Source organism: Lepidochelys kempii, chromosome 1 (assembly GCF_965140265.1).
Source record: "Lepidochelys kempii isolate rLepKem1 chromosome 1, rLepKem1.hap2, whole genome shotgun sequence".
Taxonomy (NCBI): Eukaryota; Metazoa; Chordata; order Testudines; family Cheloniidae; genus Lepidochelys; species Lepidochelys kempii.
In genome coordinates, this window is record NC_133256.1 from 257865988 (window position 1) to 257882206 (window position 16219).

The 16219-nt window shown below is 51.1% G+C and overlaps 1 protein-coding gene and 3 non-coding genes across 4 annotated transcripts; all 4 read right to left on the reverse strand.

The window, feature by feature from the left end:
- Window positions 1-366: 366 nt before the first annotated feature.
- Window positions 367-11977, reverse strand: RPL3 (ribosomal protein L3). Its single transcript, XM_073326762.1, has 10 exons — window positions 11875-11977; window positions 9927-10119; window positions 9045-9213; window positions 7999-8134; window positions 6316-6502; window positions 5628-5788; window positions 3648-3749; window positions 2241-2336; window positions 1466-1585; window positions 367-480 (listed from the first exon to the last, which is right to left on the reverse strand). Exons 1-10 carry the CDS (start codon window positions 11875-11877, stop codon window positions 436-438), a joined length of 1212 nt encoding a protein of 403 aa, XP_073182863.1. The 5' UTR covers window positions 11878-11977; the 3' UTR covers window positions 367-435.
- Window positions 1021-1113, reverse strand: LOC140905651 (small nucleolar RNA U83B). Its single transcript, XR_012156897.1, has one exon. It is a non-coding gene; the product is annotated as a small nucleolar RNA U83B (small nucleolar RNA).
- Window positions 6060-6152, reverse strand: LOC140905650 (small nucleolar RNA U83B). Its single transcript, XR_012156896.1, has one exon. It is a non-coding gene; the product is annotated as a small nucleolar RNA U83B (small nucleolar RNA).
- Window positions 8135-8181, reverse strand: LOC140905654 (small nucleolar RNA U82P). The gene has a single exon (XR_012156899.1). It is a non-coding gene; the product is annotated as a small nucleolar RNA U82P (small nucleolar RNA).
- Window positions 11978-16219: the final 4242 nt, after the last annotated feature.

A 16219-nucleotide genomic window follows, 5' to 3' on the forward strand; every position in this document is an offset into this window, starting at 1 on the left:
AGTCCACTTCCAGGTGCAGATACCCTGAAGTAGGCTATCGTGGAATAACTTCCCCTATAGGGGAAATTTCCTCCTAAGAAGATGAATTACATTCTGGAGCATGAGGGCTTGTGTTTTTGGTATACCAGCTCCCTGTTCACACTCACAAAAACGGACTGGGGAAAGGAAGGGGGGTCATGGTGGTGAGAGAATTTTCATTGTGCTGCAGGAACCCTCTTGCAAAGAAAGCATGGTGCAGAAGGTAGGACATGAAGCCCCAAGTTACCATGGTGACCCAGCTAAAGCTAAATATGAATAAGATTCACAGCAAAAGCAATCTCAGATTTTACCCAGACATTCATAAAGCAAGAGGCAGGAGGGCTGGTATTTTTGAAAATATCTGTAGTTTTATTTGTCTGAGGCAGACCCCAGAGCTGCACAGGACTGTTCCAGATGTTAAGCGGTCTCCTCTTTAGCGATACGATCTTTCTTGAGTGGTCCCTGCAAAAAACCCAAACACGCAGTTACCTAGCAGACCTGACCATCTCCCCAGCGTTGGAGACCCCACCGTCCTCAGTACCTCATTGTGGAAGATTATCTTTGCTTTGAACCACTAATGAAGACAATGGCCACAGGCCTACTTGTGGTGCAGATCTTAGCTTAAGTGTGTGGCTGAACTTGAAGCAAGCAGCAGAAATGGAGGCTGGTGAAGCTACACTGCTATTCACCATCTCAAACTAACAGTTTAAATATAAAATCTGGCACCACCTAGTGGCAAAGCTAACTTTAGAGCCATCATCACTGCCTCCTCTTCCTGAGAAAGCACTAAGCAGCTTATAAATAGCTCCACCTCTTGAAAGCCTGCAGTGTTAAATGGTGGATGAAATCTTACTCAAAACCAGTTTTTGCCACATTAAAAACTGTTCAAGAAGGGACCAGAGATCTGCTGTTTCTCACCAAGGACAGATCAGATACTCAGTGTGCCATGGGCAGAGAGAGCCTGCTCTGCTGCCTGCAGCAACCTGCGCACGGTTCCCTGGAGCTGTGCTCAGAAGGAAGGCAGCATGGAATGTCTCCTCATGCCTGTCGGATACTGTGTCCAGTGCTAGTTCCACGGCCTCATCACCGAACAGCCCATATGCTGGGGCAGGGGCAGCATCCAAGCCTCACCCAGCTCCAGGTAACAAGGGCTACGTAGATGAAATGAGTTCGCAATCACAAGGGTCTTGAAAAAATGAACCTCCCACAGGATTCCAAACTTCATCTGGACAGTTACACAGCCTTGGAACAAACCCCTGTGCTGTGCTTCGTGAGTACACGTGTGCCAGTGACCCAATGGCTGAGTTATTAACAGCAGTTCTCACGGTGGGAACACACTGCATTGGCACCCACCTCTGTCCAAGTCTGCACAGACGCATGCTTGTGCAGCAAGACAATACAAAGGTATGCAATACAAAACTGAGCTCCAGGGGATCAATGCCCTTACCATGAAAGCCTTCTTCTCCTCCACCGTCTGGAAGCGGCCGTGACCAAATTTGGAAGTTGTGTCAATAAACTTCAAGTCAATCTTCTCCAGGGCCCGACGCTTTGTCTGCACAAGCAGGGACTGTGGGGAAGAGACATGTTCAAATGTGGCAGCCCAGGTCACCAATTTTCAGCAGAGGACCTGCATTCCCTGCTAGAATTTGCCTTAACTGGGTATTTTAAAATGAGATTTCTGTGGGCAACACACATGATCCAAACCACCATCACAGCAAGGAGCTGAAGAGCCTGGTAACACACCGGCTGCTCTAACAGCAGTGTTGGCAAGTCACTCCGTTATCACACCAACCAAGGCAGGAGCACAGGGGGATGGAGTGGTCACCACAGGTTAGCATTAACAGGCAGAAGGAAAAGCTATTGTACAAGAGAAGCTTCATGAGCCACATGAGCTCTCAAACGCATCGGCGTCCTTCATTAACAACAAAATGCAGGTCGTAGCATTCCAGAGAGACCATTAGCCCAGCGCCCCAGCAGTGACACTGGTAAGCGTTTCGGAAGAGCAGTGCACTAGCATTAGGCAGCATGCACTCCTGTGTTAGGGCATCACTTTCTCTTCCCAAGTCTTCTCCTCTAGCTTGCTATGGAAAGCCCTACCCATTATCAAACAAGACAATGTTCTGGGGTAAAGGGACTCTAATTTGAAGCATGCGGCAAGGCAGAACAGAGAATCCTGGCTCCCTCCCACAGACTGGCAGAACCAATATTCTTGCATTTCTCACCTTGCGCAGAGTTAGGACTCTCTTCTTGGTCCCAACCACACAGCCTTTCAACATGATAAAATCATTGGTCACTTCCCCATAGTGGACAAAACCGCCCTGAGTAGAGAGAGGATGGTTAAACACACGGTACCATGCAGTAGCAGTAAGTACTGGCCTAAACTGAACCGTACCTTCTGATTTTGCGGGTGCCGAGGTTCCTGCACAGCACACATGCTGGCTCTAAAGGGGTCACGGCCAGCAGACCTCCCTCCCAGGGAAACCCCCAGGGTAAGGGAGAGTCCCTGGAAGCATAGGTACAAGAGCTCTGAGCAGCCCAAGACATGAAGGGCAGACCGGAGGAGGTAAGTAAGAGGTGTGGCCAGAGTGGCAGCTATTTTGTGCTGCTGGATGGCTCCGCAGGGAGCTGTGGCAGCCCAGCATTCACTAGAGCAGCCTCTGGAGATTTTAGTCCTTTCACGCTGCTATGTCATGGGCTCTGACACAGGGATTATGCTTTCCCAGCAAGCCACAAGCTACTTTTCAGTTAGCTCTTCCCACCCCCCCACCTTTCCACTTGTCCTGCCTGGCTGCCTCTTGCTCTTCCACTGCACTGAGCTGGCACGTTACATCCCCTAAGGCAGACAGCATGACTTATAAATGCTTCACTACTCAGCTTCCTATCTAAGACTCCCCAGAGCGACAACCTGGCTAGCCACTTTGCCCTAAATGAAATCTCCCAGCTACCACCGATTCTCTCTTCAGCCAAGAACCAAAAAAAAAAATAAAAAATATTCAGGCCTAAAGAGGCGAACATTTCTTTTAATTTTTTGGCTAAAACTTCAGTGTTCGAGGCCTCTGTGAGGGCCTTCTAGCTGCACACTACTGAAAGGCAACCATTTAATGATCCACAGCAACAGCACACTGTCATGGAAGTCAAATCAAAAGCTTCTCCAGCTGAAAAGAGCTGAGAATTTTAGGCCGACAGAATTATCCAAGCTGAAAACACAGGAGCCCAATTTTTGCAAAAACTTGCCTGGGGGGTCTAAGGCCCAAGAGTGATCAGGACCATGGTAAAGGGACACAAACTTGAAATCTAGACAATGAACCAGTTGTTTCTGGTCCTACACCTGCTTGAGTCCTCCCTCCAATCCTTGTGGCCTTTACAACAGACACAAGTGTAATTTTTAAGTTGACACCATTCTCTTAAGTTGCAACCAAATACAGCTCAGCAATCCACAGTACTATACTTGTGTAATATTGATAGAGAAGAATGCAACCAAAGGAATCAATATCGTTTCCTGCAGTACCTGAGCTTTTCCGTATTGACTAGACTAGAATAAGTGGTTTGGTTTATGAGCTCACAGTCCAGGATTAAATTCCCATACCCTTTCCACACACTTAACCTTTAACAGCTGGAAAGCCACTCACCAGAGGGTTAATGCTCTTGTCTGACAGATCGTAGTCAGTTGATGCATTGTTTTTGATCAGCTTTCCGTCCTTGATTTGGTAACCTTGGCCAATCTTGTAGACCTAAGATGACAAAAGGAGAATGCTATTTTGCATGTGCAAATGGTTTGACAGGAGCAAAGACCCTAACCCAGAAACAGCAGTTCAAATCCATATGAAATTTGTTGAGCACACAGAAATGTAGAAAACAAATGTGGCTGGTGTTTAGGGGCAGCAATTAAGAGCCTCAAATATTGTCTCTATCATGAAGCCAATGCCTCAGTCACTGCATTTTAACTTGTCACCAGGGCACCCTATTAACAGAAATAAATCAAAAGTATTTTAACATACTTAGAACTGGTGTACACAGAGGCTCTTGGCCACCTACCCATTTCATAAAAAACCCTTAATTTCAATTATGCTGAATTTCCGGATTTCAACTTATTATTAACGGCAACAATACCTACCAAGATAGTATCACAGCGTGTTTTATGTGAGTGGGTTAAAGTAGCTTTATCCCCATTTTTATGGGTGGAGAAAAAAGTTTAAGGGTATGTCTACACAGCAAAGAAAACCTGCACCTGGCCTGTGCCAACCAACGTGGACTGAAGCTGCGGGGCTGTTTCATTGCTGTGTAGACTAGTGGGCTTGGGCTGGAGCCCAGGCTTCAGGACCCTGTGAGGCGGGAGGGTCCCAGAGCTTGGGCTCCAGCCCAAGCCCATGAGTCTACATAGCAATGAAAACAGCCCTAGGGCCCAAGCCCTGCAAGCCCAAGCCAGCTGCCATGCAGCCAGCCACAGGGTTTTTCTTTGCTGCGTAAACATCCCTCAGTGACCTGCCCAAGGTCACAACCATTCAGTGGCAGAGCTGAGAGCAGAACCCAAGTGTCCTACTCACTGGACAACTCCTCCTCCTTTTTTGGTGTGACTATTCATCAGCCTCTCCTTCTCCAACTGGTTTGCTGTGATATGTTTAAACATAAATAGGACCCTACCAAATTCACAGTCCATTTTAATAAAATTCACGGTTGTGGGATTTAAAAAAAAATCGTCTATTTCATTGTTTCGATATTTAAATCTGAAATTTCAGTTTTAACCATGGAGGTCCAGTCCAGGGGGCAGAAAGAAGAGGAGAGTATCGTGGCACTGCCCCCCTTACTTCTGTGCTGCTGCTGGCGGTGCTGCCTTCAGAGCTGGGCAGCTAAGAGTGGCAGATGCTGGATGGGAACTGCGCCACAACCAGAAGCAATGCAGAAGTGAGGGTGGCATGATAGTGCCACACTTACTTCTGTGCTGGCTGTGGAGGTGGGTCTGACCTGCCCCCGGGAGCAGCCCATGCAGGAGAAGAGGAAGGGACCACCCCGCCCAATGCCCTGGGCAGTCACTCACTCAAAAGGCCATCCCTCCCCTCCCGCATTTCATGCCACCCTTACTTCTGTGTTGCCACTGTTGGCAACGCGGTCTTCAGAGCTGGATGGCTGGGGGCACCAGCTCTGAAGGCAGCGCAGAAATAAGGGTGGCAATACCATGACCCCCCCTTACAATAGCCAGATTTCACAGGGGAGACCAGATTTTACGGTCTGCGATATGTTTTCCACAGCCATTAATTTGGTAGGGCCCTAAATATAATACAACAAAGCAGCTTAAGTGCTGGTCCTAGGCACAGTCTGAGCTCACTGTAGACCACTGCCCTTCAGCACAGGGCCAACCAGTAGCGGGGTGCAGATCTGGCAGTTTTCATTAAGCACCTATACATACTAACAAGTTACATGTTGTTGGTAAGTAATAGTAAGCTAGGGATGCTGAATTACTTTGTAGGCCTGCAACTCTAGTCAAACAAAGCCTGAATTGTAGTCTGAAACCTTCAGTCTGCTTGAGGATTCTGCAGTGACCTTGACAATCCATCCGGGGGAACCAGGACTCGTTTGTCCAGGACACTTCAATATGCATCTCAGACTCTTACCTTCTTATTAATTTCTGTGCGATGGTGGTATCCCTTCTGACCAGCTCGGGCCACAGAGAAAGCCACGCGAGCAGGATGCCAAGCACCAATGCAGGCTACTTTCCGCAGACCCCTGTGGGTCTTGCGGGGCAGCTTTTTGGTATGCCAGCGGCTGGTGACCCCTAAAAGAAGAAAACAAAACATTACAGCCCTATAAGACTGTCATAACTGCTCAGCTGTGGCATGTGCCTTTTTTACAGAGGTGTTTATCATTAACCTGTGACGACACTATGCACACAGTTTGTGGCTGCTGCGTAATGAGAATGTGTATCCAGTGCAACACCAACAGAAATTCAGATCAGTGTACCGATTAGGCGTGGGTGTTGGGAATAACTACTCTCTGTGGAAAACCCACCCACAGCTGCCCGTGTTTTCCCAAACTGTTCCCTGGGTGCTGTTCTCAGAAGGAAGGCAGCATGGAATGATTCCTCATGGATGTCGGATGCTGTCCCCAGCACGTATTCCATGGCCTCATCATTGAACAGTCCATTTTTGATGTGAGAGCAACATGAAGATACCCCTCTGACCCATGGCCTATGTACCAGGGCAACAGAGTGTGTGGGGATTACAAACAACTCTCCACTAAACTCTGGGTTCTGGTCAGACTGAAGCCTTGGGGAAACAAGAGGGAGGCGGCCATAACATCTACCTTTGTATCCCTTGCCCTTGGTGACTCCAATCACATCTATCATCTCATCTTGGCCAAAGACAGTTGACACAGGAACCTGCTGTTCCAGCTTCTCCCGGGCCCAATCCACTTTCTCAGCAATGGTGCCACCATTCACTTGGATCTCCATCAGGTGAGACTTCTTCTGCCGCAGCGGAAGCAAACGCATCTGGAAGACAGACCTCACATTAGCAATATTATAACCCAGGCAAAGTGCTGAGATCTCTAGGGCAATCTATCTTTCTGAGATGCACATCCTGGTCTGATGGATTTTTCCACCTTTGCTGTATCCCAGTCACAATATACACAATGCTTGGAAGACTGAAGCTCTGAGGGTAAGGGGAAGAGTTATCAAGACTGTACAATGACGTACGTAGACAGGCCTACGTTTCTGGCAGCCAGATCACCAAAGGGAATGAGAGGAAAAGCAGTAAAGACACAAGGTGGGTTAGGTAATATCTTTTATTGAACCAATTTCTGTTGGAGAGAGAGAAACTTTTGAACTTACACAGAGCAGCAGTAATACATGCCTCACACTGCCCTTACAGCTGGTCGCCAGGCTGAGGATCTTAAAAAAGGACTGAAGACAAAGCCTCTGGGACTGAGTACCAGCCTAAGTAAGGTGACATCACACCCAGTGTTCTACACTATATTTGGGAAAAGGGGGACTGACATTAAAATGCTGACAGCAGCTGCACGCCCCCCTTTGCTGCTTGCCACAAGAGGCCATCTCTAAATATTAGTCTTGTGAGCAGACAGCTTACTCCACTTATTCCCACACAGGAGATCCTATTACATTTCTCAGTCTGGAAGTATTTGGCACTCACACAGGGGTGGGAAGGAGAGGAGAGTTTCACACTGCTTAGCAATGACCTAATTAATATAAGCCACTGATGGTCTCCACAGAAGAGCACTGCCCGCATATCCTTGCGGTCTGAAGCTATAGTAGCCATCCATTTTTTAAAACCAAGTGAAGGAGATGTCCTGGGATCCTCTGGCCCCCATGGAAAGGAGGCTAAAACATTCAATCCTATTTCTAACTAACTATAATCAGAGAGAGGAAGTGGTCTACTGGTCTGAACACAGAATGGAGGCCAAGAACTCAAGTTCCAATGCCAGCTCTGACACACGCCTACATACACACGTGTGCACGCACCAGGTTACTGTAGACTATCCAAACTCAGTTTTCACACCTGTAAAATGGGGATGGGGCTCCTTAACTCTGAAGGGGTACAGCAAGGATTTGTTAGTCGTTTGCATAAGCCTTTGAAGTCAAGAATAATACCATACCCAGCTTTTATATTGTGCTTTACTGATTAAAGTGCTTTACAATGGAACTCAGTATCATTATCCCCATGTACAGATGTGAAACCGAGGCACAAGAGGGGAAGTGACTCACCCAAGTTCACTCAGCAGACCAGTAGCTGAGCTGGGAATAGAGCCCAGGTCTTTGGAGTCCTAGTCCAGTGAGCTATCCAGTAGAGTAGACTACACTCCCTCCATAACTATTAGGTATTAATACTGAGCACCAGATTTGGGGAACAGGGAATATGAGAGCAGCAGTGGAGTGAGTTTCTGTAGAGAATGGCAGGACCACCCTAGCCCTTGTGGATTCTCTGTATCCCAAAGTGTGAGCCCTCTTTGTGAAGGAGTCAGAACACTCACCTGAGTGTGAGCTATGACTCGGATAACCTGGCAGTACTTCTTCATGCTACTGAAATCCTTCTCTAGCTGCTTTTTGCCCTCCTCATCCTGCCACTTCTTGCAATACTTGGTGAAGGCCTTCTTCTTGGACTTGTGCCTTCAGGAGCAGAGCAGAGAGGGTATGGCTTAGCCCTTCATCAGTCCCCCAACGAAAGGGGGGTGAGCGGAAGGAGCTGCCACCCAAGTTGGTTTCGGCTCATTGCCAGCTTCTAAGGAATCTTTTCCACCAGCAAGCGGAGCCTGGAGCTCATCAGACAGAGGCTGAGCTGCCAGAGCTGAGCGGAGCTGCCATGAATTCATCCAAAGCATATTAATATACACAGTATAAAACATTCACAAAATATCAAAGCACTGCTCTGCAACACGACAGTGCCTATCAGCTGATTAAAGTCCTACATCTTTCAACCCTGGACTACAGCTGACGTAAGAGGACACCGATGCAATACCCAATATCTTGGCAGTGTGGGAAGTTCATGAAGAGCATCTAGGAGAAATACTTCCTAATCCCATAGGCAAAGGAGAACTTGACAACCCCACTGAAGCCCTACTGTCAGAGTGACCTTATAGGAAGGCATGACAGCAATGCATGGAAGAGTGATAAGAAAAAAAAATCTCCCCCCCCCTTCCCTGAGAAAAAAGGACTATGCTCAACACTCAGCGAAAAGCAACAAAGGCAATTTTCTTATGTCCATCCACAGGAAAAAACATCATGTGTAGTGTGTTCATGCAGACATCAGACAGTTCACTTGATCCCCAAGCCCCACCATGAACAGCACTTGACAAGCAGTGAGCAATTACTGTTCCAGCCAGTTGCGGTTTTATACTATTATGTGATCAGACTAAAACTTCAGCCTAGCACCTAGATCCCGACGGGCCAACCACTGGCTGTGATGTGGGAGCCTTGAAGTGAATTGTTCAGACTAAAAACCACAATAGCACTACACTCATTCAACAAAGCCAGCAATGCAAGGAACACAGACTGAGGTCCCTCCCTCCATGTTTTTTACCAGTTCTTGTAGAAGCGTCTCTTGCACTCATCACTGATGTGCTCAGCAAAGATGGTCTTGAAGGTGCGGAGGCCACGGGGAGTCTGCACATAGCCCACGATGCCCACAATGACCATGGGAGGAGTCTCTACCACTGTGACTGCCTCTACCACTTCCTTCTTGTTCACCTCTGGGAAGGACAAAAAACACATTGTGCCAATTAGCACCACAGCAGATGAACCACCACCACCACCACCACCCCAAAAGTATCAGGAGGGGCCAGTGACCCCCTAAAAGGTCTTCACGCAGCTGGAGTCAGTGGGATCCACGGGCCAGGGGACCTTGATTAGCCACCTGAGCTATTAAGCACCCTAAGGGTATAATGGTGACTAGATGCTATACTTAAACCCAAGGTTGGCCCTGTGATGTAAAATGGAGTAGCCAAATTGAGCTGCGTGGTGGCTGATAACAGAACTACATTCAGGACTCGACAGTCAGCAAAAAGCGCCAGAAGCGATTTCCTTATGTCCGCCCGTCGAAAAAATATCATCATAAGTAGCCTGCTACAACACAGCTCTACCAGTGGGGCTCCTTGGCAAGTCACCCACACACCCCAAGAACAGCCGTTACAGTAAAATAATACACCAATCACCAGCTGGGCACAAAGTCTGGAACTGGCGAGGAGGACATATCCACTAGCCTTTGGGAGCTTGCTTTTATAACTAGCAACTGGAAACAACAGCCGAGGAGCCAGTGTAAAGAACAGCAAGGACTTGGCAGAAATCAGACTGGAATCAAACCCAGGGACCCATGTGAACCTGACAGTCTCCTCCCACTGCCTCAGTGAAGGGAAAAAAAGCTGTACAGTGACCTCCTATAACAAGAGCAGCAGAGAATACATACTGGATCCAGGCCTGTCCACTTCCCGGACAATGTGGGTCATGCCAGACTTGTACCCAAGAAAGGCAGTGAGGTGAATGGGTTTGCTGGGGTCATCCTTGGGAAAGCTCTTCACTTTGCCCCGATGTCGACGACTGCGTTTGCGGGGCAGAAAGCCCAGGGATCCATGTCTGGGAGCTGAGAACTTACGGTGCGACTACAAAACAAAGGAGATACTTTTAACACTCATGTTGCCTGAGTGACTAATTTGCCCCTAATGGCATACTAGTTGCTGTCTCTCTTGTTCCCTTTGAGGGGGCCATTACATAGGCATACCAGTATGTCCTGCCTTCTACAAGTTCCTCTCCTCCACACCAGCTCTCCTCTGTTTTACCATTTTAGAATGGTGACTACATCAGGGCCTTACATGTGTCAGATTTGTTCACGACTGAGGAAAATTTAAAGACACAATACAAAGGTTTTTTGGAGGATGAGGTTCTGAACACCCAAAGTGCCATTCTAACTAAATGTCTATTAAGGGGAAAGCAAAAATTAATGGACACACCTGGGAATCCTTATAGATTACAGACGTTAATAGCAAAATGTGATTCTACTCTGAAAAGTGACATGACAAAAACTGCTCCATGGGGTCTACCTTTGTTGGAATCACTTTTAGATGAAATGTGATTAGCTTACAAAAACAAGGTTTTCTTAACTGCCAGCTCTGCACACTCACCCTAAGATTTAAGTGTCTAGATAGGTTACATAAGATCATAAGAAGTGTGAGACCAACTCAGGCTAATAGTCCATCCAATCTAGTATCCTTATTGGAATAGTGGCAAACACTACATGCTTAAGGAACCTGCAAGAAGCCCTATAATAGACAATTCTGGGCTCACTTGATCCATGTAATTTAACTACAGTGCCCTCATTTTCCAGAAGTCAAACCCTCTTGAATTCTAAAACTTTTAGCTTTATCTTGTGGCAGCTACTCTAGTAGTGTGTTGCTTTTAAAGTTCATCAAGCAATCCCCAGTTTCTTGCAAATTGCCTGTAAGACCCAGCAACAACAGGCTCTGCAAGACCAAATGCTGCCACTTGGACGCGTGCAAACTCCCCTCCTCCCCCCCACACTTCAAAACAGCTTTAGACATTATTACTCTGAGAAGATCTGGCCCTGCAACTGGAATTCCCTCAGCAATACTAGTGGCACACAAGCTAGACAAGGCTTCACCTTACACTCAACTGCACTGCCTTGCCAGGCTAGCAAAAGTCAAGCCAGCAAAAGCGCATTTTAGCCCTAAAGTCAGCATTTCAGACTTTGACATATACAGGTGGCAGATCTGCCACCGCCTGTCCCTTTTCAGAGCGAAGCCTCACTTTAAAGAGTGACGGGAGTGAGTCAACCACAGCTGAAGCCCCCATCAATAAGCTTTGGGCTGCAGCCCATCCGTAGCCCCCGATCTCCCGAAGAGGAGTGAGACGCTACAGGCAGCGCCCCGCTCTTGGCGGGGAACAGGCCGCAGGAAGTTACGGGAGGCCCGGACAACGCCATGCGGCGGCTCTGCAAAGCCCAGCTGTCCCGTGGTGCCAGGCGGGCTCTCCCCAGTCCTTCCCCCACCCCCGCCGGCAGCTAACACGTGTGAGAGCCGCCTACAAACGATTCTAACTCGGGGGGGGGGGGGCTCTGCAGCCGCCCCCCCGCCCCCACCCCCGGGCCGTCACAGTCCTTCCTCCCCCGCTTCCCGCTCTCCAAGCCCAGGCAGCGAGTGTCCGTCCGCCCCTCCCTCCCGCCCGTCAGGGGGCCGCTCTCCGGCCCCGTCTCCCCTCCCCGCCAAGAAATGGGCCCCGCGCTGCCTCCAGCAGGGCCCCCGTGGAATCGGGGGGCAGAAGCGGAGGCGGCCGGGGCCGGGATGGCGACGATGGCCGGGGATGGTGAGACCCGGCCCCGCGCCCGCCCCAACACCACTCACCATCCCGCCAGGCAGGCGCACCGAATTAGTAGAAAGGGGCGGGTAGGCCGCGCACACGTTATTTATAGCCGCTTCCACGGCGCCTTGCGTAAGGGCGTACGATCACCGTTACGCATGCGCGTTCACACGTCATCCTTTCCCTCCTCCTCCCCCCTCCCGTCGTACGGCGGTGCGCGAGGAGCTATGGCTCATGGTTAGGGCCACACTTCTTGAGAAAGCGAATTCCTAATGCCAATAGGATCATTTCAGGTTTCAGAGCAGTAGCCGTGTTAGTCTGTATTCGCAAAAAGAAAAGGAGTACTTGTGGCACCTTAGAGACTAACCAATTTATTTGAGCATAAGCTTTCGTGAGCTACAGCTCACTTCATCAGATGCATCACTGATGCTCAGTCAGAGCAGGGGAGGGGGGCACCTGGGCAGTAACAGGAGCCAAGCTGGGGATGGGAGTCCAGGCCCTGCACCCCTCTTCCTGGGATTCACTGAGACTCTCAGCCAGCCAGTAAAACGGAAGCTTTATTGGACAACAGGAACACAGTCTAAAACAGAGCTTGTGGGTACAACCAGGACCCCTCACTCAAGTCCTCTGGGGGAGCAGAGAGCTTAGACCCCAGCCCTGGGGTTCCCTGCGTTCCACCATCCAGCACCAAACTGAACCTAAACCCCCGCAGCAGGCTCCCTCCTGCAGCCCCTGTTCACATTCCTGGGCAGAGGTGTTACCTCCCCCTCCTGCCTCAGATTACAGGCTCTCAGGTCTCCCATTGAAACTCCCCTGCCACATTCCCAGGTCAACACTCCCCCCTCCCTGCTGCATCACATCTCTCCCCCCTTCGAGACTGAACTGAGCGGAGTCACTCTGACCAGTGACCTGGGGAAGTTCAGAGCCCCCTCTCCAGGACAACGCATCCCCTATCAGGTTGGCACTTCGCTTTACGTGGACCACGTCCATGTCGTAATCCTGCAGGAGCAGGCGCCACCTCAGGAGCTTGGCGTTGGCTCCTTTCATCTGGTGCAGCCAGGTCAGGGGAGAGTGGTCGGTGTACACGGTGAAGTGTCGCCCGAAGAGATATGGCTCTAGTTTCTTAAGGGCCCACACCATGGCCAGGCACTCCTTCTCGATGGCCACGTAGTGTTGCTCCCGGGATAGCAACTTCTTGCTCAGGTACACGATGGGGTGTCTCTCCCCCTTTTCATCCTCCTGCATTAACACCGCCCCCAGTCCTGTGTCTGAGGCGTCAGTGAACACCATAAAGGGCTTGTCAAAGTCTGGGTTTGCCAGAACTGGGCCACTGACCAGAGCCTCCTTCAGCGCCCGGAAAGCCTCCTGGCACTGCTCGGTCCAGACCACCTTGTCTGGCTTCTCCTTCTTGCATAGCTCAGTGATGGGGGTGGCTATGGCGCTAAAGCGGGGCACAAACCTTCGATAGTATCCTGCCAACCCAATAAAGGCGTGGACCTGCTTTTTGGTGTGGGGAGCAGGTCAGTCTCTGATCACCTCCACCTTAGCTGGTTCCGGCTTTAGGCGGCCACTCCCCACCCGATGGCCCAGGTAAGATACTTCCGCCATCCCCACCTTGTACTTCTCTGCTTTTACAGTCAGCCCAGCCCCCTGGAGTCGGTCCAGCACTTGTCTAACCTGGGACACATGGTCCTCCCAGGTCTGGCTAAAGACACAGATGTCATCAATATACGCCACGGCAAAACTCTCCATCCCCCTCAGTAGCTGGTCCAACAGGCGCTGGAAGGTGGCCGGCGCTCCCTTGAGGCTGAAAGGCAGGGTCAGGAACTCATAGAGCCCCAGAGGGGTGATAAAGGCCAATTTCAGCCAGGCATCTGCATCCAGCAGCACTTGCCAGTTGCCCTTTGTAAGGTCCATGGTAGTAAGGTATCGAGCTCCTCCCAGCTTGTCTAGGAGCTCGTCAGGCCTGGGCATAGGGTAGGCATCAGATACAGTGATGGCATAGGGTTTCCGATAGTCCACACAGAACCGGACCGACCCGTCCTTTTTGGGGACCAGCACCACCGGCGAGTCCCAAGGGCTGGCAGATGGCTGGATCACCCCCAAAGCCAGCATGTCCCTGACCTCTCTTTCCAGGTCCTGAGCAGTTTTCCATGTGACTCAGAAGGGGGAGCATCTTATCGGCGGGTGCGATCCTGTCTGCACCCGGTGGACAGTCAGATTAGTGCAGCCAGGCTGGTTGGAAAACAGCTTTCGTATGGATGCAGCACCCCCCTGATCTCAGCTTGCTGGGCAGGGTTTAGCTGATCCGAGAGGGGAATTGTTTCCAGGGGGGAACCAGCTCTGGTCCTAGGGAATAGATCTACTAAAGGATCATCTCCCTGCTCCTCCCAATGTCCACACACGGCCAACACCACATTCCCCCTGGCATAATATGGCTTCATCATATTCACATGGTACACCCGGCGGTGGTGCGCCCGGTTCGACAGCTCCACCACATAGTTTACCTCATTTAGCTGCTTGACAACCTTGAAAGGGCCTTCCCAGGCGGCCTGTAGTTTGTTCTTTCTCACGGGGACGAGAACCATCACCTGATCCCCGGTGGCATAGGCACGGGCCCCGCGCCGTGCGGTCATACCAGATCTTCTGCTTCTTCTGGGCTCTGGCCAGATTCTCCCTGGCCAGGCCCATGAGTTCAGCCAGTCTCTCTCAGAAGATCAGGACATACTCCACCACTGACTCTCCATTGGGTGTGGCCTTCCCCTCCCATTCGTCTCTCATCAGGTCCAGGGGGCCCCTCACCCTACTTCCATATAACAGTTTGAAAGGTGAAAATCCGGTAGACTCCTGGGCACCTCCCTATATGCAAACAACAGGTGAGGTAAGTACTTATCGCAGTCCTGTGGGTGCTGGTTTATAAATGTTTTCAGCATCATCTTTAGCGTCCCATTGAACCTCTCCACCAGCCCATTGGAATGGGGGTGATAAGCTGAGGCCCAGTTGTGCCGGACCCCACATTTCTCCCATAAGCACCGGAGCAGGGCCGACATGAAGTTTCATCCTTCATCTGTCAAGACTTCCTTGGGGAACCCCACTCGGCTGAAAATGGTCAGGAGCGCATCCGCCACGGTGTCTGCTTCAATGGAAGCTAAGGGCACTGCCTCGGGGTACCGGGTGGCAAAATCTACCACCACCAGAATGTATTTCTTCCCTGACCGGGTTGTCTTGTTCAGAGGTCCCACTATGTCCATGGCCACCTTCTGGAAAGGTTCCTCTATGATGGGCAAAGGTTTCAAAGCTGCTTTCCCCTTGTCCCGGGCCTTCCCCACCCTCTGACAGGGGTCACAGGATCGGCAATACTGCCGGACAGTGGTAAAGACCCCAGACCAGTAAAAGTTCTGTAGCAACCTCTGCCGGGGGCACCGGATTCCCTGGTGCCCTGCGAGGGGGATGTCATGGGCCAGGTACAATAGCTTGCGGCGATACTTCTGGGGGACCACCAGCTGCCTCCTGATCCCACAGGACTCCACTTCCCCTGGGGGAGCCCATTCTCGGTACAGGAACCCCTTCTCCCACAGGAACCTCTCCTGGCAACCTCTCCTCATGGTCCGTACCACCCTGAGGTTGGGCAGGTCCCTGAGCTTCCACAAGGAGGGATCTTTCCTCAACTCGGCCTGGGACTCAGCGGCTGGGGAAGGGATGGGGCCCGGTTCCCTCTCATTGGCCGGATCTGAGGCCACAGCCTCTCTGAGCCGTGCCCCTCAGTGCTCTCTCCCCACCAGGGTAGGGTTCTGCGCCTCCGGTGTGGTACCCTCCCCAAGGTCAGGGCGCAGTGCCCCTCCCCGGCTCTGGCTGCGGGTCACAACCAGGGCGGTCTGGGGGTTGCTTGGCCAGTCCTCTAGGTCTCCCCCCATCAAAACCTCAGTGGGCAAATGGTGGTGCACACCCACACCCTTGGGGCCCTCCTTGGCCCCCCATTTCAGGTGTACCCTTGCCACGGGCACCTTGAATGGGGTCCCACCCACCCCTGTCAGGGTCAGGTAGGTGTTGGGCACCACCCGATCTGGGGCCACCACCTCGGGCTGGGCCAGCGTCACCTCCGCACCCGTATCCCAGTATCCATTGACCTTCTTCCCATCCACCTCCAGGGGAACAAGGCACTCGCTCCAGAGGGACAGCCCCGTGCCCACCCTGTAAACCGAGAACCCTGAGTCCAGAGCTTCCAGCCCTCTGGCGGAGCTGGCCTGGGGTACTCTTCCCTCCTGAGGCCGGTGGATCACTTGAGCTCAGGAGTTCTGGGCTGCAGTGGGCTATGCTGATCGGGTGTCCGCACTAAGTTCGGCATCAACATGGTGATCCCTGGGAAGCTTGGGGTTACCAGTTGCCTAA